The sequence below is a fragment of the Electrophorus electricus genome, unplaced genomic scaffold, assembly GCF_041902795.1.
Source record: "Electrophorus electricus isolate QZ-2024a unplaced genomic scaffold, ASM4190279v1 Scaffold29, whole genome shotgun sequence".
In the NCBI taxonomy this organism is placed as follows: Eukaryota; Metazoa; Chordata; class Actinopteri; order Gymnotiformes; family Gymnotidae; genus Electrophorus; species Electrophorus electricus.
The window spans coordinates 357,872-377,937 of NW_027658572.1; the positions used below are offsets into that span (position 1 = coordinate 357,872).

At 40.9% G+C, this 20,066-nt stretch overlaps 1 protein-coding gene across 1 annotated transcript; it reads right to left on the reverse strand.

Moving 5' to 3' along the window:
• Positions 1–11,367: 11,367 nt before the first annotated feature.
• Positions 11,368–13,038, reverse strand: LOC145655600 (polymeric immunoglobulin receptor-like). The gene is made up of 3 exons (XM_081709092.1): positions 12,732–13,038; positions 12,314–12,622; positions 11,368–11,780 (listed from the first exon to the last, which is right to left on the reverse strand). Exons 1-3 carry the CDS (start codon positions 13,036–13,038, stop codon positions 11,368–11,370), a joined length of 1,029 nt encoding a protein of 342 aa, XP_081565218.1.
• Between the last annotated feature and the right edge of the window lie 7,028 nt (positions 13,039–20,066).

Consider the following 20,066-nt stretch of genomic DNA (forward strand, 5'->3'; position numbering starts at 1 on the left):
GAGGAGGAGGCCCACCACACCGCTGCCGAACAGGTCCTCAAGGCCATGGGTCATGCCTAGAGTTACTGCTGTTACTTTTCAATTTGAATAAGCTTGGTTCATTTTGTTGTTTGAATTCTCATATTTACCGATGTTTTATGTTTTATGTTATGTTTTTTCTTAAGTTGTATAATGTTTTAATTATGCAGTAAGAGTTTCCAGTTTGTAAATGCTTTTTGTGGTTTTTGCATGTAGATGAGTTCACAATTTTGACTGTGTTGCACATTAAAAAAGAAAGTTGTTGGATACATTTCTCCCTCTTTTCCCACAGATATTAAAAATGTTCTCATTGACTGGGGGGGGTTACACCTGTTAAAGCGTAATACAGGTGTCCTAATGTGAGCTCGGGCAGGACAGAAACCTCCCATGGAGCAGAACAGCAAAAACTCGTTTAATTTTCATTTTCAGTAGGTATACAGACCGTGAAAGTGAGGCTTCTGGCTTTTTGGGTTTTAAGCAGGAAGTGTCAGAAAAGTTACCACAGGGATAACTGACTTGTGGCGGCCAAGCGTTCATAGCGACGTCGCTTTTTGATCCTTCGATGTCGGCTCTTCCCATCATTGTGAAGCAGAATTCACCAAGCGTTGGATTGTTCACTCACTAACAGGGAACGTGAGGTGGGTTTAGACCGTCATGAGACAGGTTAGTTTTACCCTACTGATGATGTGGTGTTGCAACAGTAATCCTGCTCAGTATGAGAGGAACCGCAGGTTCAGACATTTGGTGCCTGTGGGATTATGACTGAACGCTTCCAAATCAGAATCCTCCCGGACCCCAGTGAGCAAAGACACGTGTGAACGGACCAGGGATTCAGCTGCAAAGCATGTTTGTGGAGAACCTGGTGCTAATTGACCTTAAATGACCTGATTCTGGGCCAGGTTCTTGTGAGTGGCAGAGCAGCTACGTTGCTGCGATCCATTGAAAATTAGCCCTTGATCCAATCTAAGAGGTTTAGCCCAAGGAGGGGGGCTTAAGTGTGGTCCCTAAAGGGTCAGCTGGTGCGCTGCAATCCTGGAGGTCTGGAGCTCCGGAATGTAGAGTGGGATATGGTGAGGAGTGTGTCCAGGTGAGTATGTGCTGTGCTGGGTATGAGTGATGGAGTGTAGCGCCCTGGAGGTATGGATGTTCCATAAGGGGAAATGATGCGGAGTGTGCCCAGGTGAGGATGCACTTAGTCAAAGCTTTCTCTCTCCTCCTGCCGTATACTCCCCAACTCGTTGCAGGGCCGACGTAGAGCATGTGGCCGCGCGTTTGCTTGCAGCGTCCAGTATTAGTATATCCTATACACACAAACCCCATTCAACCGCCCAGCACGGCTGTCAGAGGGGGTGTGTGACTGTCGATCTACAACAGGTGGTAGTAACACTGAAAGAACTTTTTTAAAGCCAGAATTTACCGAATTTATTTTTCACATTACATTCTATATTACATAAAGTCATTTACTTCAGATCTCAAGGCAGAGTTGTAATGGCAAATAGTAAATTGTTAATACAGATTTTTTTTTTGTATTATTAATAGGTTAATAATATTAGTTTATTCGATCAAGTAGGCTAACGCTGGGTATTGTTAAAACCATCAACTACAATGTGTTTATTTACTTACCTTTATTTACATTCTGAGTGTAAAATCTCATATTTACGTAAACATTCACATAAAAGATTCACAATCTTTTCATCATGACTGGGCATACAGAGAAACCGCTTTCCCAACGCCTCAGTCCGGCGGGATTCCAGAGTTTAGAGCATGGACCCCTTCAGTGCACTGGTAGCCTTTACCAGAGCTGGGTTGAGCTCCGGTCCTGGTGACCAGAACAATTTAATCAAATGTGTTGTGTTTTTTGTTCCTCTCCAAGATGTTTCAGATGCCGATATTCAGATTTGAGTCTGAGCAAGTTGAGAAACCCACTATGAGGGTTTCTGGGTGCTCTGGAGGAGCATTCAGAAGTACTTGTGACTAGAGAAACACAGCCAATCACATAAACATGAAATAATGTCAGTAATGTTTGCAGCAGGTGTTTCAAATGTGCCCAGACTCATATTCAAAAATATCCATGTTTCAACAGTTTGAAGGTGGCCATGATGCTAACAGTCTGGTGGAAATTCCACAAGATATCAAACTCCACACTCACACAAACTAGTCATTCTCCCATTTGGAACAATCCAGACTTTACCATGAACAAAAATATTAAACTTTACCTCTTGGATGGAAAAAGGCATTACACACCTTAAACATATTTATCATAAGACTTCTTTCATGTCACGCCCACAACTAGCCCCAAAATATGGTATAGAAAGCCCCTAGTTCCTACAATACCATCAGCTAAGATCACCTATGTGTTCAAAAATCAATTCCGATACCTACATCCATATCAGATTTTATAAACAAACATTCTTAATACAAAAAACCTATTATCTAAGATATACAAAACAATAGTGAAATCAAATCTCACAGTTACTCTCCCATCGAGACAATGGGAGGAAGATTTATTACTAGCCCCCGATACCACAGTTTGGATTAAAATGTGTAATAATAATTACCACATGACAGCAACACTAACCTACAATGCATTCAGTACAAAATAATACAGAGTACATTATACTACACATTGGATGTTTAAAATTGGTTTCACAAGCTCAGCAATCTGTACATATTTTACTCAAAACACAGCTGACGATTACATTCACGCCACGTGGCAGAGCACACCTATCAAGCAATTTTGGCAAGTCATCATCACCAACATATCCCATGCTTTAAATAACCATAGCCATCCAACACCATCTTTATTTCTCCTAGGAGACATATCATCAACCAATATGACAGGATACTATGTATAACATTATTATATTGATATAATAAAAATATTATTGCAAAAAAACAACAAACAAAAAAAACATACTCATGAACTGGAAAACAAAAAATAATATTAGTGTCACCCAATAGAAAAATCTATTGATAGACTATATATCAATAGAATAATTCTATTAATTATTAATCAATAACAGAACCAATCATCTAGACTGGAGACCATTGATAAAATCCATACAGAGCCAATCCATAAACGATAAATATCACACTCTAATACGTGTACATATACAATCCAACATACATGTACTCGCACGTAACCATATATATATATATATATATATATATATATATATATATATATATATATACATACATACATACATACATACATACATACATAAACACACACACACACACACACACACATATCATTCCTATAATGGTGGAGATGGCGAATACTTAAAAATATTCTATATACATTTTGCATTTTTCTGTTCATCTGTCTGTCTTTTTTTAATAATAAAGCTCTAAAGGTCCTCTAGGCTAGGTTTACATTCCAGGTGATTATTTTAGAATTCAAGGGGAGGAGCTGCAGGAGTTGGAAGAATGAATTAGGAAAAAATAAGTTATCAGAGCAATAGAGGAATGAAACCCACGCAAGAATCCTAGAGCCGATGGTTTACCTGCTGAATTTCATAAGGTGTGCGTTAGTGAAATTGCTGATCTTCTAGCTGATGTTTTTAATGAAGCATTAGATGGGGGGCAATTGCATGATTCATTTTATCATAGTGTGATATCATTAATATATAAAAAAAGGAGATCCTTGTAAGTTGGATAATTGGAGACAGGTCAGCCTATTAAACTTGGAGTACAAAAATTGTGCAAAAATAATTGTTAATAGGATGTCAGAAATATTGAATGATATCATAGAGTTGGAACAGATATGTGTGATAAGAGTAAGATACATGTGGGATAGTTTAGGGGTAATAAGGAGTTTGGTTATTGAAGGGTCTGAGAGGGATTTTTATATAATTGGACTGGATCAGAAAAAGGCCTTTGATTATATTTCTAGAGACTACTTATGGTGTACATTGGAACATTATGGATTTCCAGAGAGGTTTGTAAATATGATTAAATTATTGTATAGTAAATCAAAAGTCCAAATTAATGTTAATGGTGTGTTAACTGAAGATTTTGAAATACATAGAGGGGTTAAACAAGGATGCCCATTGAGTGCTGCATTATATGTCATCGCTATTAGCCCACTATTATATAAAATTAATAATGATCAGCAATTACAAGGTGTTCACATGTTAGGTATGGAAAGATGGAAAATATCTGCGTACGCAGATGATGTGACGGCTTATGTCAAGAATCAAAATGAGTTTCATATAGTTAAGAGGCACTTTGAAATGTATGAAGTTGTGGCTGGAGCAAAATTAAATGAAAGTAAAAGTGAAGGGGTATGGATAGGAGATGGGCAACCTGTACCGATAGATGTAGAAATAAAAACTGAAATAAAAATATTAGGTTTGATGGTAGTAAATGGTAGATGTAGCGAACGGAATTGGGAGAAAAAGGAGTGTGAAATTAAACTAGAATTGGGAAAATGGAGGGTGTCAAACTATAAGACTAGAATACAGGAGGTTAAGACCTTTATTTTTTCGAAATTGTTGTTTTTGGCTATGGTTTTCCCTCCGGATGAGAAATGTATTAAGAGGCTGAATAAAATGTGTGTTCGTTTTATTTGGGGAAATAACAGAAGTGACAAAAAGGGAAATTATGTACAAGTCAAAAAATAAAGGCGGATTAGGGGGAGTTGAGTTAGCTCAGAAATTAGAAAATGCCTTTTGCAAAAATGTAACGAAAGCTATATTTCGGAAAGCAATTTGGGTAGGAGATGTAAATCAGTGGAAAGAAAAGAGGCAAGTCAAGGAAACATGCTCCTTATTTTAAATTACTATATGGAGATTTTTTGTTTAAATATAGGCAGCTTAATATTGATTGGAATAAGTCCCCAAATAAAATGATAGATAAAACAATACAAGACTGTGATTTTGGGGGAATGTCAATTATAAGGGTCTGACAGTGACAGAATGTGAAACCTGTGTTAAAGATGTGCAGTCTAAAAGTATCTCGGAAAATGTTCGAGATACTGCATGGCTTATATCTGTTGGAAGATTGCCTGTACGATGTAAAATTGCATAGCCGATGAAATGATAGAACATATATTACTGCAGTGCACAAGGACTATTGAAATTTGGGAGAAAATGAAAGGTATTGGGTTTAAATGGGATCGTAACAGGAAAAGTATTATTCATTTTAGACAGCACCAAAAGATGATGTGAACTAGAAAGGGAGTAACACTAGCCAGCTCTCACTCTAGACACCATGATGTCTCCGATGCCTTGAACTATAGAAGAGTCCCTCAGCCTCTTCATGGACTCACACAGATTCGCTGAAACACAAATGCAACACCACAAAACAGAATCTGTTTAAGCGAGCCAGTGTATATGTGGTTTGTTAGAAAGTTGTGTCAGTGGGCTACAGAACTCTACTTGTGTCATGAAGGCCACCGCAGAAACAACATGTACAGCCTCCAGTCCATACCTGCTCACAGTAATGGCATGGTGCCGATAGCTGATATTGTTCTGTCATTAAATTCTCAGTTTGGGTGGGTTTTACACTTCTTTAATCTTGATTATGATTTAGACACCAAGTAGGCTTCAGAAATTTAGGTTTGAAAACACATTAAGACAAATGGAGCGGATTTGCACGCACACACACACGCTCGCACACAGAGAGACTGACCATGAAGACTGTAGACCTGGGGCAGGTTGGGGAAGATACAGGAAAGTTCTTCGACGGTCAAAAGGTTCCTCATCTTCTGGAAGAACACCTGATCGAGAACCCTGAGAGTCCGCAAGTGAGATGCTTCCGTTGTGAACAGCTCTGAGGAAGAGGATATAGCAAAGTCACTACAATTTCTTAGAAACGTTACACAATTCAGAATTCCACATTTTCATGAGTCAGGATAGAATTATCATATGTGCATAATAAATAGAATACTGTATGTTCAAAAGATTTAGTAGCTATTTAGTTTAAGTTAGATCAGTAAATAATTTTTTTCATTTTACATGTTAACTGTGTACTGGGAGTTGTCTTTTATAGTCAGTTGCTGTGCACCACATTTGCTGTTTTACCATATATGACAGCCTGCCGTTCGATCTCCCGGGAGCCGAGAGAGGCGAGTGTGTGCGGCTCCACTGTCTCCTGCCAGTTCTGACAGTGGACCGTGTCCTCTTCCAAAGGAGGTGCATCAGGCAACAACGCCAGTGGTGTATCCACACTCCTACAGGAAGGGAAGGAGGCATGGGGAAAGAGAGAAAGAGAGACAGAGCTTCAGCAGCAACTTACTAAGATAAATCAAGGTGACGGATATGGATGTTAAAGAACTGGACGGCAGGTGTGCATGTGTGCTCATTAGCATCAGACTAATGAGGTGTATATAGTTATAATTACATCTCAGTCATGCTCATGGATCTCTGCGTCCTGGTGCAAGGCGGTGACATACCTGTCCAGAGTAGATGCTGGAGGCCGGACATTCATGGCTCAGGAACCTCAGCAGCTCTTCCACTAGTGTGTCTACTGAAATATCTTGAATGTTGGATGATCTCTTTAGTGTTCGTTTCAGTATCTGTTCAGTCAGCTGAAGAACACCTTTTCTGAACGGGTTATCAGACGCAACAATGGTCCTTAAAAATTCCACATTACCTATTATGATGTAATAAACCGAGGTGTGAGAGCTGCAGTAGTGATCTAAGCCAGTTAGCTAGCTAGCTATGTTCTTGTCCAGACACTTTAATGCCTCATGGCTGGTGCAATGACACAATATTCAACATTTCCTTCTGATTCTACTTTTAATTTTGTGACATTAGCTAAGCAACTATAAAGCTACTCTTGTCCAAAAATGCCAGTGTCGTTAGACGTATCAAAACGTATCAAACATAGCTTTAGCTAGGCTAGCTAATCAGACCTTCTATGAAACAATCACAACTTAGTAAATTCATAGTTGTTAATCACAGTAAAGTGTTTTTTCTTTTTGTTGTTTAAAAAGAGTTACCTTGTTACCTTGCTAGCTAACAGTTAGCTAGTAACAATGCCTTCAAAAGTAGTTCTCCACTGATACAAGATACCTAAGAGAAGTTTGGCTTGGAATGTGACTGATTGAAAAACAAAAATACATCACAAATAGCGTTATGCAATAATACCTAAAGTGCATGCATCAAATACAAACAGTCCCCAATGCAAACCTCTTTTACAAGGCAGCTATTTAGCATCTGCTACTTCTGCAAAACAAACCCGGTCTTGCATGTTAGTGTTAGCTATCCAGCTAGCTAGGCATTGCTCCAGGACAGGTTTTAGTATAGCCAAAATAATTTGATTGCCTGTTAATTTTTCTAAAAAGTTGATGTAGAGATGTGACGTTTTACTAAGCGTGCCCTGATAAAAAGCTAATAAAATAGCTAAGGGCCAGATTCTGTTATATCATTAGTTAGTGTCGTGTCCGTTGATGCAGGAAAGAAGAGACAGGAAACAGTGCGTTACCCTGTGGCCTTTTATTAATGCAGAGCTCTGGAGATGTCACTTCACAACACAGTGCGAGTGAGATCTAAAGCATAACTTTGCAACAGACAGACTTATATTTCTCTCGCCTTGTGCCACTTCTGCTTTTGTGTTTTTCCATCTCAGCCGTCACCTCTGTTTGACCGTCTCGTACACATGTCTTCTTGCATAATCACACATATGCACGTCTAGGGCATTTCCTGTTATGTCTGGACATACAGTAATTATTTTATTTATTCAAGCATTAGTCCTATTCCATTCTGCACATTATTCTCTACTAGTGTAAGCTTAGCATTCATTTAATTTCTGAAACTCCACAATTCCCCCTTTTGATCTCTACAAAGAGATCACCAATCACACTCCTTTATTCTGGCATCTCCTGTCTCTACGTCCCTTTCCCCCTGTATCAGTGGCATCATCGTGGTACCCTCATGCACATCTTTCCTTTCTATCATAGCTGAGATTAGTCTAACCATTAACGCCCTAATACATGGAATACAGCAGCACCCGCATGTCACAGCAATTCCCGTGAATGTGGCTAATGAAACCATCAATGACACAATTAAGTCTTTCCACTGACCGAACCGGCTCACCATCCAGGATTCCAACTGGTTGTTTATGCCTGAATTCTCATGCATTTCCTCTGATAGGGTCTTCAAACCATCCAATGCTCTACTAACTGACCCTTCCGGAGCGGTATTATTAGGAATGAATGTACAACACACATCCTCAAGCATAGCGCAGACACCCCCCTTTTCCGCCAACAACATGTCTAATGCCATACGATTTTGGACCGCCATCAGTGAGGTTGGTCCCAGCTGATCTCTAAGTCCTTCCACTGCATCCCTAGTCAGGTTGGCTAGCCTGAGGACATTATAATGTACATAGTTAATCCGATCCACATTTTTATTTGGAGTAATGGGGAATAATGCAGAAAGTATCGGAATATTCTCAAATCCCCCTGCTATCTGGTCTGCTAACTTATATCTGTCCGGAACTCCGCGAGGTATTCCTATTGCATCTATGTATGTGGGGGTATTCCTTGTTAAATCAAAATGGTATGCCTCTCGCTACTGTCTTGCTGCATCAGTTACCGGGTCCCTGTGTAGTTTTTTGCCTATCAGTAATAAAGGAGCTGCTAACCTGACCATGGCGCATGTCCCCTCCGAGTTCTCTGGCATGTTAACAACCAAAGTCATCCTTCCACAATAATCATACAATCCTGCTCGTGCCCATGAACCCACAGACTCGTTCCCAGTGACCGTGCGGTTACACCATTCCGCCGGGATGTGCCCCAAGCGTACTTGAGGTGTGCTTGAACTTCTAACGAAGCACGTGTAGTTCCCCTCCCCCTTTTCAGGTGAAAATAGTCCTATCCTGGTTCTGTTACTGATGGGGGGGAAAATAACGCTCAAAGTGTCACAATTCTTAGGGTTTCTTTCCTTAGTCAGGCCAATCATGCACGCATAACCCTTGGGGTCTTTTTGTGGGAATAGGGGTGCCGGGGTGGTTATAAGTCTGGGTCTTGCGGCTGCACATGCTACACATCCACCAATCTCTACCCCCATTCTTCTTCACCGTCTTGTTGTTAATGTTTTAATCCTTTCCTACTGCCATGCTATTATTTAACCCAAGCGTGACCAAACTGTAAATGGAAACACACAACACAATACACCAACAAATAATCAAACAACACAATTGTCCAGAAGTCATCACTGGTGTTCTGTTCTTCTTACTTCGGGGTCTAAGGGTGGACTACCTTGACCCTTTTGCTCCCGGGGATTATTCTGCCCCTTCCGGGTCAGGTGAGTTAGGTGATGTTTCAGCAAGGTCCCTCGCTGTCTCTTGCAGACTCCTCTGCGGTGACTCTGCGGCGGCGCACTGGCTCAGATGAAACCACGTTTCCCCTGTACCGTTCTGGCGTACGGCGTGGCTGGTTCTTTCTGTCACCTGGAATGGACCTGTCCACCTCGGCTCACTCCATTTTCTCTTGATGACTCTCAGCAGCCCCCAGTCCGTAACGGGTATCGTCTGGGTTTGTCTGCTCCCCGTCCGGTCCCCCTCCTGCGTGGAGAAAGCTGAAACGATACTTTGCAATTCATTAAAGTATGATGTGTGTGTGAGATGTTTTTCTTTTCTCATTTATTGCCAAAGGTAAGGCATCAACCCAATTTAATTTTGTCTGTGCACAGATTTTGGCCACTTTGTTTTTCGCATTTAGATTCATCCTTTCCACCTTACCTTGAGACTGAGGATGATACACTGCCCCAAATGAATGTTTCAGACCCAGCATTTTCTCTAACTCCTGCAAATTGCGCGCTGTAAAATGAGTGCCATTATCTGATCTCACCTTTCTCTGAAACCCATGGTGAGGAATGTACTGGTTCACCAGGAACTTTACCACTGAAGCACTGTCTTCCCGTTTTGTTGGCCACGCTTCCGACCACCCTGTGTAGTTGTCTACGCACATCAATTCGTACGTGTACCCCTGTGCTGAGTCCACCATGTCTGTGTAGTCAATTACTATCTCTTCCCCTGGTGTTAATGACAACGGATACTTACCGGGTGCCACCTTAATTGTAGGTTTGGGATTGTACTGTTGACATACTCTACATGTCCCCTGCACTTTATGATAGCTACTCTTTCTGGTCCCTGCAAGGCCTTTGCCAGCTCCCTCATTTCTGCCTCATGTTTAATTGGTTTGTTTCCCGCTGTCCTAAACCCTGCTCTCATCCATTGTCTTAGCTCCACATGTGCTGCCCCTACCGTGTAAGCAGAGTCAGTATAAATATTCACTTCCTTACCCTTTGCTAACTTCAAGGCCTCCACTACTGCCATTACCTCAGCTCGCTGTGCTGATTGCTAACCTTTCAGCCTTTCTGCTTTCACCGTCCAAAATTCATCTACTTCTCCCTGTGTTTCTGCCACCACTGCATACCCTGCTTTTATATCCCCATCTGGTCCTCTAAATCCACACCCATCAGTGAACATGTTCCCTGCTCCTGGAATTGGTTCTCCTTCTAGGTCTGGTCTCACCTTCTCCTGCTTTTTGACTTCCTGTTCGCACTGATGAGGCTCTCCTCCTCCCATCATGTCTGCCATGTTGATTCCTTCATGTGTGTATGTGATGTGTGGTGCTTCCAAAATTTTGCTGATCCTCTGTTGCCTTAGTGCTGTCAAGGTGAAGGCTTGTGAGTTCACGTATGCTATTACACTGTGTGTGGTTAGTACCGTGATTGGATGTCCCATTACCAGATGCGTTGTTTTCTGTATGGCTTTAGCCACTCCTGCTGCATGTTGGGTGTCTTTTTTCCATGTTGTCAAGCTGTGTGCTCACATGCATGAGTACTTGTCTCTCTCCCCCTTTTCTTAGCTCACAATCTGATTTAAGTTTTCCAGTGCAAAATACAATCCTTGCTGTCGCGTAGGAGCCCAAACCAGGCGAAACTCTCTCTCCTGGGGGCTACTTGTCGACATACAAGCCGACAGCAGGGCCCAAACTTCGGGAATTAAACCTTAACAAGCTTGCCTGTCTAGCTAACTCAACCAGCGAGTAGGCTTAGTTAAAATAACAGCTTTAGTGAGCAAGGCTCCGATGAAAAACGCAAGTTATGATGGCCATTCACACTCCAGACACATTTTTTCGTAACTCAACAACGACTCCTAAGTTCTTTCAAACTTCTCAGTAAGGAATTCAAATCTGAAAAAGTACGTTCAAGAATAGTTTTGAGATGTCATTCACCATCAGGTGTTGGAGCAGACCCTGGTGACCCTGCCAGACCCCGGCAGAGCAGACCTCGGTGCCGCTGCCTTTTTACCTCCCCGAGACTTAGGCATAGGTCCTCGCCCTAGGGGGAGGAATGTCCTCCTCTGTTGATGATGCCATCTCTCCACCAGTCACCCAGGGCTGCTTGCTGACTCCAGAGCGCCTAGATTCCCCTGAGGTACCTCCTCCACCTCCATCGACGGGTCCTCCTCATGATCCGACCCCAAGTCTGACTCTAGGGTGACGTTACGGCACTCCCCTCGCTCGCCATACTCCGCATATCCCTCTGTAAGGTCCATGTAGGACTCTGCGGATTCCACCTCCAAGTACCTGTCCTCATAAATAGGTAGGTCTCCGTAGTACCCAGCAGGTCCCTGCTCTGTTGTGATCCCATGGAGCGAAGACAGGATGAGTGATGGCCTCACCCTGGTACAGGAAAAGTCCGCGGTGTCCGACTCCGAGGACTGGAAATAGTTATACCAGTCATTATGGTCAGACGTAATCCCGTGTGACTCCTCCACCTCTGCCCCCAGACCACGCTCTTCTGCAGCAGGAGTCAGGAGGGTACCCAAGAGCACGGAGGGATTGCAGGCACTATTTGGGGAAGTGCGTCTTTTCCCCTTCTTCCCCTTCTTCTTGCCCTTCCCAGGCATCCTTCTTTGGTTGGTGTTTCTGTGATGATTCGAGGCTAACAGTATGTGGAGTAGGGGCACGTTCAAACACACATTTTTATTTAACACAGACGACACATCTAACACCGCACACCTCACTAAACACCATTCAAACACCAACAACACGTACTACAACACAAGAGACATATATACACACACACGAGGATTACACATAATACAGAACAGGTGGACGACACGAAAGGGCGCGGCGACATGGACGAACACACACACGTACACACCAAGACGTTTGAGGAGGGGCGGGGCTGCAACGTGACATAACCAAATCTAATAAGGCACCCTATGCATAGTTTTTTTTCTTTCTTTAATCACTGTTGTCATCTTTTAAAGGTTAAACAACATTAATAATTTTTACACCATTTAATTGATTAGATACAAAACAATATACCTGCAAGTGCATCAGTGACGTCAAAGTGAACAGGAACTTCTAGACCTCCAGTGGAGCACCAGTACCAGCCAGCATCAGTCTTCTTCAGTCCAGTCATCAACACCGTGAAGGTGCCTTTCCCATCATCACTGATCTGCACTGCTGAATTCTGGGATGTGTTGGTCCTCCCCACTGTGTAGCAGGTCCAGTCTATAGATCTGCACCACTTCTTCGCCTCTTTCTTATATGCAGCGCTGTAGAGACACTGGACACTGACGCTGCTCCCCTCCTCTCCACTCACTCTGCTCTTGGTCACAGACACAGCAGGAGCTGGAAACAAAGAAAGGCACTTTTGTATGAATATGTATGGATGAAATATATGCAATATGAAAAATGTCACTAAACTGAATATTCAATATTCATAAAGAATTTGTAATACCTGATTTCACAGTGATATATAGCTGTGTTTTGACATCTGGTTGAAATATTCCTGAAATCTCCACTGCACACCAATATGCTCCAGTGTTTCTCTCCTGTAGATCCCTCACAGTGACAGTAAAGAGAGTCTGAGCTGGGTTATCAGTTACTGTCACTTTCTTGTTTGTATTGTTGGCATATGCCATAATCGTGCAGTAATTGAATGCTGTTACACGCTCACAGCACCAGTATTTCTTATGTTGTTTATATTTCAGATGTTGACAGATGCTCCACTCTGAAGAGTTAACTGCCTCTGTGACCAATTCCATTTCTCAGTGCCTGCATATACAACCCAGCACCACTGTTACTGGAACACAAGAATTCTTGTTTCTGCTAAGGAATTAAAAAATGCTACATATGAAAAAAAATAAAAAATAAACTAACAATGTATATATTGTAGTATTGCATAGAAAATAACTTACATCAAATGATGAAAACGAAAATGAAATGCCAATTCATGTTGAATAAAGTGAGAAGCTTATTTGAGAAGCCTCCTCACATCTCTTTAGTCTTGTTGCCACTGTGGTTGAAGCAATCCAAACAGTTCCTGTTTGCTAAGTTTAAAGTCATGCTGTCGCTGGGCACCCAGCAAGAGGGACAGGCCCACTGTAGTGGTTTGACACACTAATCAGTCCCATTAAATCATCTCAAATATTGAAATCACAATCTTTCATTTTTAACAAAGAAAGTAACATTAATGATTTGATCCCTGAAAGATTTAAATTACAGTCATTTGTTTGAGGATATTGGCAACAAGCACAATCTGAATGATATCAAGACAGACAACTTGGTGAGAATAAATGATAAATTTATTAATGCAACTACTCTAAATCACAAACAATAGCATAAACAATCTGGATATTTACAGAAAAACAAGCTAAAATATAGCGAGCATGTGTTTATGTGTGTGAGTGTGTAAAAGGAGAGGAGAGCGAATGCTTTCATGCAGGTCGGTACACGCTCGCGAGAGCGAGAAGGAGGCGGACATGCTATTGTGCCAGCAATAAAATGGTGCAGAATTTAAACAGCAATGTGACTGTATGTTAATGAGCTCAGCTGGCTTGTTCTCACATGATGTTAGAACAAAGGGTAATGGCAGGTTTACTAACTGAACAATAAGGTCAATGTGTCTGTGCCTATTGAAGTGACATGATGATACCTATGTTTGCTAGTAAAAAGCAAGACATAGAGAGATTGTATGCAAAGAGGAAAAAGAACTTCCAGTCTGTACAAATATTACTTAAGATTATCCAAACAAAATGGTATGTACACCAAGCCCAAATACTTTCAAGAAAGTACTAGGATCTTGATTAAACTTTACTGTTTAATTCAAGCAGTGGCAGCTGTTACTTGAGTTACTTGAGTTATAATCAGAAGGTTGCTGGATCAAGCTCCACTGTTGGGCATCGGAGCAAGGCCCTCAATTGCTCAAGTTGTACTCAGTTGCTTTGGATAAAAGCGTCAGCTAAATGTAACCTATATACTTTTGCCCAGATATGCCCGACTATAAACTATGCCCAGATGTAAAAGTCTCACATGTTGATGATTTTTGGTGATTATCTCAGTTGGTCATCCTCACTCAGTTTGTCTACAATTAGGAGGGAATTTCCACCCCTGGTTTCTTGTTGATAAAATGTGACGTCGTCAAGGTATGCTGGGAATATGAGTTCCATCCGCAGTTTAACAAGAGGGAACTGACCGCATTTGCAAGCTTGCTTGAAGAAATTTGGTGAACCTGTTGCTGTGGTAATGTTGATCAGATTTCTGTCTGTAAGCGTGTGTGTATGTGTTTCCTTTCTCTAGGTGTATCTCAGAATCCAGATCCGGTGCCAGGTTTCCTCACCTTTTCTGAACTTGACTCTGCTCTGTTCCTCCCCAGGTCTACCTGCCTGCTGGCCACTCCTGGCCACTCCTATATAAAAGCCCCTCCCGAAGGCAGAAGAGGAGGGAGGCAGTGAGGCTGTTGGAGGCAGTGAGGCAGTTGGCGGCAGCGGGGGTGGCGGCAGTGGCAGCTAGTTCAGCAGTCGGTTTTGGCTTGTTTGTAATTGTATCATTTGTGTGTATGACCTTCTTTTCCCTGCTTGGACCTCAATTTTCTTTCGCTGGTGTGTGTCTTATTTATTGTTTTGGCCTGGGTCACTTCAGAAGAAATTGCACCAGTGTGTTTATTTGTAACTTCTGTATTATACAACAATACACTAAAAAGAGTCTACCATTTGTGCTTATGTTTCTTTCTGTTACTCTTTAACAGTTGCATGTTCCATTCCTTTAGCCGTTTATCATTCTTTTTCCTTGGTATGGTGCCATAGCCTAGACGGGGTGGTAACAAGACATTAGTCTAGATTCCACCATCTCTTGGATCAATTAAATGGAGAAATATGATTCTCAGCTGTTTGCTGTTAACTGTCCACATGGTGCTGAGTGAAGAAAGTATCTGAGAGAGAGATGACAAAGCCCCTCTTTTAGGTCTAACCTTGATGGAGGAAAAACCAGGGAGAGAGTAAAGGTCTGTTGATCAGGGTATTTAAGACACCTGAATTCCACCTGCTTTTAGGCACACCCTCTTTCTTCCATTTGATGCAAGTTTGCTCAATGCGGTGATGATGGTGCTGCTATCTGCTGGATTGGCATGGTACCTAAATTTCCCCCCTTGGTCTTCAGGCTGGGGCTGATGTCATAGTCCTGAAGAGCACAAACGGTTATCCATGCAGTCCAGGTTTACTGTAATATCCACTTGCAGGTGATCAATTCCACAAGTCAACTTGTCCATCCGGTTCATAGTGTAATCCTTGAGATGTCCTGACATCATGATTACATATGTGCAGCTCTTTGGTAGTAACCAAGGCTGATTAACCAAACTACCTAAAGCAATGTAAGTGTACTATTGTAAGTCTTAGATTTTCACTTGATTTTAAAATGATGATACAAAGAAAACAAACTGGGTATCACAAATCATTGACAGGATTAAACGGCCTTTTGTTAGAAAGGAGGAAGTACATCAGGCCTGAGAAAAGAGGACATTAGCAAGTGTTAGCATTAGCTTGTGTAGCTGGAGTAAACCCATCATCAGTGTTTAAGATGCTAGATTAAAGGAATGACATTATGTGAAGTAATGTCCCTCCAGAAAGTTGTCCCTTGTGAGATGTAGGAAGATGTGCAATTACAAGGGTTGGTTGAGCCCAGTAAATTTTACTAGGTATGGTGGTTTCGAATACAATTGTCAAACATGGTGTCTCAATCTAAGTCTACCCTGTGATAGACAAGCATTTAAAATTGTACCAAATTACAATTTCTAATGTGGCTATTGGAGGATCTGGATTTCTTATATGCTACTGAAGATTATAAATAGGGTTATTCAATCTATACCAAATTTGCACCATGGAGGAAGCAGAATTGCTTACCTACATTCTATACACATTTGAGATATCTTATATGGATATGGCAAAAAACAGTTTTAATAGTTTTGTAAGAGAGTGCTGGAATGCCTTGCAGGATTCCACCAATATCCTGCCCCTGCTGTGCAGCTAACAAAGATGATAAAGGGTAGAAACCGAAAGGTATGAGAAGGGATGAAAAGTAGTAATGAAGTTTGGAAAGTAATGTCATTCCTAAATACCCAGTCAGTTAGTTTTAAAGTTAAACATTCAAACATAACATGAAGAGTCAGCCTTCAGAATTAGTTAAAGAGAATAGCTGGTCCCATCCTTTATTGCCGGTTAACCTTAACAAACATTATTGAGGCACCCTTCGTGAAGGTCTAACTGTCAAACAGAGAACCCATATTTTTATACACTTTTCAGAAGTGGTTATGTATTCACCCCACCTTCCTTTACATATTAGTGTTTGCATTCACCACCATTACATCTGAACCACACAGTAGTCAATATATGCAAACTGCTATTCAATACCCACACCAGTTGGAAGCCATTACCACTACATTCCAAGAGAAGATTTGTATTAGCCTTGTCCTAAAGAAGATTGTTTTTCTATATGGTCCTGAGCCTGGTGGAGAGTTCATATATCTTACCCTGAGGTCCACCAAAAGCCTACGCAGGATCCTTTACTGAAGCCTGAAGCCCTGTATGCAAGTCATTCTGAAAGGACACAGAATCTCTAAACTCCCTTATGTTTTATGTTATTAATCTGTCCAATGCACTGTTAGGCCTCTTTTCCCTGTAAACACGCATGTTATTACCTCAGTAATAACAGGGACCACCTCTTGTAAAGAATTTATTGCATTTGAAAGTATGGAAATGTGGTCAAAGGTGATGCTAGAAACATCTCCCTTTAAAGGTTAGAAAAGGATATGGAAAGGTGGCTACATGCTTAAAAGCTAAAATGTTACATGTAGCTAAACTGTGAGAGATGCCTTTATAAAGAACAGTGTGTGAATCTACAGGGGATGCAGTGGCTGATGTGATCGTGCGTCTGCTATGATAGCGAGGCGAGGTTATTATATTGTGGCTTGTATGTAGTTCAAATGAAATTAAGGAATGGTCTGAGATGGCATCCGACTGGGGTAGTCTGACTATGTTCTCCGTGTCCACCGTATGTCAATAGTAAGTCAAGCGCATGTCCATCAGAGTGTGTGGGTTCTCTTATACATTGGATGAAACCAATTGATTCTGATATACAGCTAAAGGCCAATCTCAAAGGGTCTTGGGCATTATCAAGGTGAATATTGAAATCACAAAAAATAATGGCTCTTTCTACAAAAGTGACTAGATTAGAAAGGAAATCTGAAAATTCCTTAATAAATTCTGAGTAGGGCCGTGGTGGCCTATAGATACCAAATAGTGAAACAGGCTGGGTGGGCTTCATATCGCTGGCTACATCATTCATTTTAGAAAAAAAAACAAAATTTCCCCTTTTTTCCTCAATTATCCTGTTATCTTCAATTCCCTGCTCTAGAGCGATTACTCACGTAATACTAGTCAGAGTTTTAGGGTGCCCCAAAAGGGTGCATTAGGTGCATTAAAGTTACTAATAAAGACATCAGAATATTCCCTGTCTTTCAAGTAGAAAATAAATCAGAATACCACAGAAATGTATTTGCTATTAAGTAACCTAGAGCCTTAAAGATTATTTTGGACTTCAGTGGACGTAAGAACAATAGCAGGTAAATAAACTTTATTTATTTATTTATTCCTTAATATGGCATTCTCTAAAATGATGTAAATACATTGAAAATATGCAGTACAAGTGCAGTAAAATAATTCAATGTTGTACTTCTTCTTCTTCAAAGCAGAGCATTTGGTACTTAATACCATTGAACTGTGTCAAATCAATGTGCCCTATTACCATTGAATTTTTACTATTACTATTACAACAGTAATGTAAATAATGTGATACAAATAGTTAATGAAGTACAAATTCATGAAACTCACATGCTGCTAGTATGTTAAAAGTTATAAATGTAAATGACAATTAATTATTCATACTGTTGTTGGTGGGGAATTCAGTAGATTGACTGATTTAAACAACTCCCAAAGTATTTGCATAACCTGAAACACACATTATGAAGACTTCCATTAAAATTAAATTTATTTCAAGATTAGACTAGGAATGGAAAGAAGTACAATGTAAGAAAAAATCAAATAGGTCCTCTGAAAAAGCTGAAATTGTCAGTCATGTAAAGCTTTTACAAGATGAAGCATAATGTCATGGAATGTTAGCCTCCCCCGAGTCATGTGGTTTGGCCTGCCACGTTCAGTGGGAGGGCTGTGTTTGCAACCACACCTGCACCTTGTTCGTCTCAATGTATATAAACCCGTGTTAAAGTGTACAGGGTGTTGGTCATTGTCGGTGTAATGTCTGAATGTAACGTGTTTATGTTAGATGTATTCTTGTGTATCATGTTTGTTTAACTTCATTTGTTTCAGGTCCATGTTTATTGTTTCTAATACGTGAGTGCTGCTGTCATTTATGTTAATAAATGTTCGTCCCAGTCGGTGGAGTCTGTGCGTCCTGCCCCTCGCCCTATGGCACTCGGGCCGCCACACGTAATCACAGTGCATTATTTCTTTATTATATTAAACTTTTGTACTGGTGTTAAAGCAGGCCAAATATTATACATTGATTCATATACTAAGTACTAAAAGTGTTATACATTGATTGATGCGGAGAAAACTATACATCAACTTTTTTATGGCTACTAAATAAAGGTACAACACTGAGCCTGATAAGTATAAACATTTTAAACAGCTTTTTATCGTTTAGGGGTTTTTTTTCCTTTTGTGCAAGTCTAAATTAGTCCACTGGGACAATGACACACAAACACTAACACCAACACATCAATGGTCCCTCAATTTAGAGTATTTTTTATTTGAAATGGAGCCGAACTGAGCATGACAACACTGGGATGGAGCAGCGGGTAGGAGAGCCTCATCTTCAGCGTTGCTTGGAGGTGCTCTCCATGGAAGTGATGGCCCAGGGGTGGAAGAATGCCATTCTGGTGGAGAAGGTGGGGTGCCAATGAGACAGGTGTGTCATGCCTGCAGAAGACACTGTCAGAGGCAGATAAGCAGAAGGACAAGGTGAAGTAACATAGCTCAAGGTCCCTACTTAACTGCACCATTTAGAAAGCATGCATAACTTAAAGATAGTTGTGAAAGCCTGAAGGTCTACAACAGGCAGTAATGAACTTTTCTAAACTGGATTTATGGGTTTTACATTGCGCAGAGGCTGAACGATTTTTAATTTCGACCTTTTGACAGTGTGTTTACAGTATTTACTTACTGTAGCCCAGTCCTTGAATGAAGTATTTCAAGGCTTCTGCCAGCTTGCCAGGCTATAAGGTAAGAACAGGACACAATAGATTACACAGTGCATCACTCAGTTTGAATGCAAGAGCATTATTTTAATGGGTAACGACAGACCTGATCAAGCTGTGGTAGACCTCCACAGTCAGCCATCTTCATGAGGGACAACATGAAGGACAATGTTATTCACCACAAGTTCATCACAAAGTTCTAGATTTATAAGCCCCCAGTGACATATAATGACTTCTGCATTTATAATGAGAGTCAAATAAAAAAAGCAAAACATAACATTTTAATTATCGCTTTGCTGAGGTTTGAAGGTCACTAACTTTGAGGAGGGTTGTCTTTGAGGGATTCATTTTGGAATTGCAGTCAACCTACGACGGAAAACACAAACATTTGCACGCAGGCTCCCAGGTACATATAGAAGTTTGATTTGAATGCTGGGTTGGATTTTGAATGTTGTTTTTAAACTTCTGCATGTAAAACAAGCTGTACATACCACAGCATCCACCACAGGAGAGTCATCTCCTACC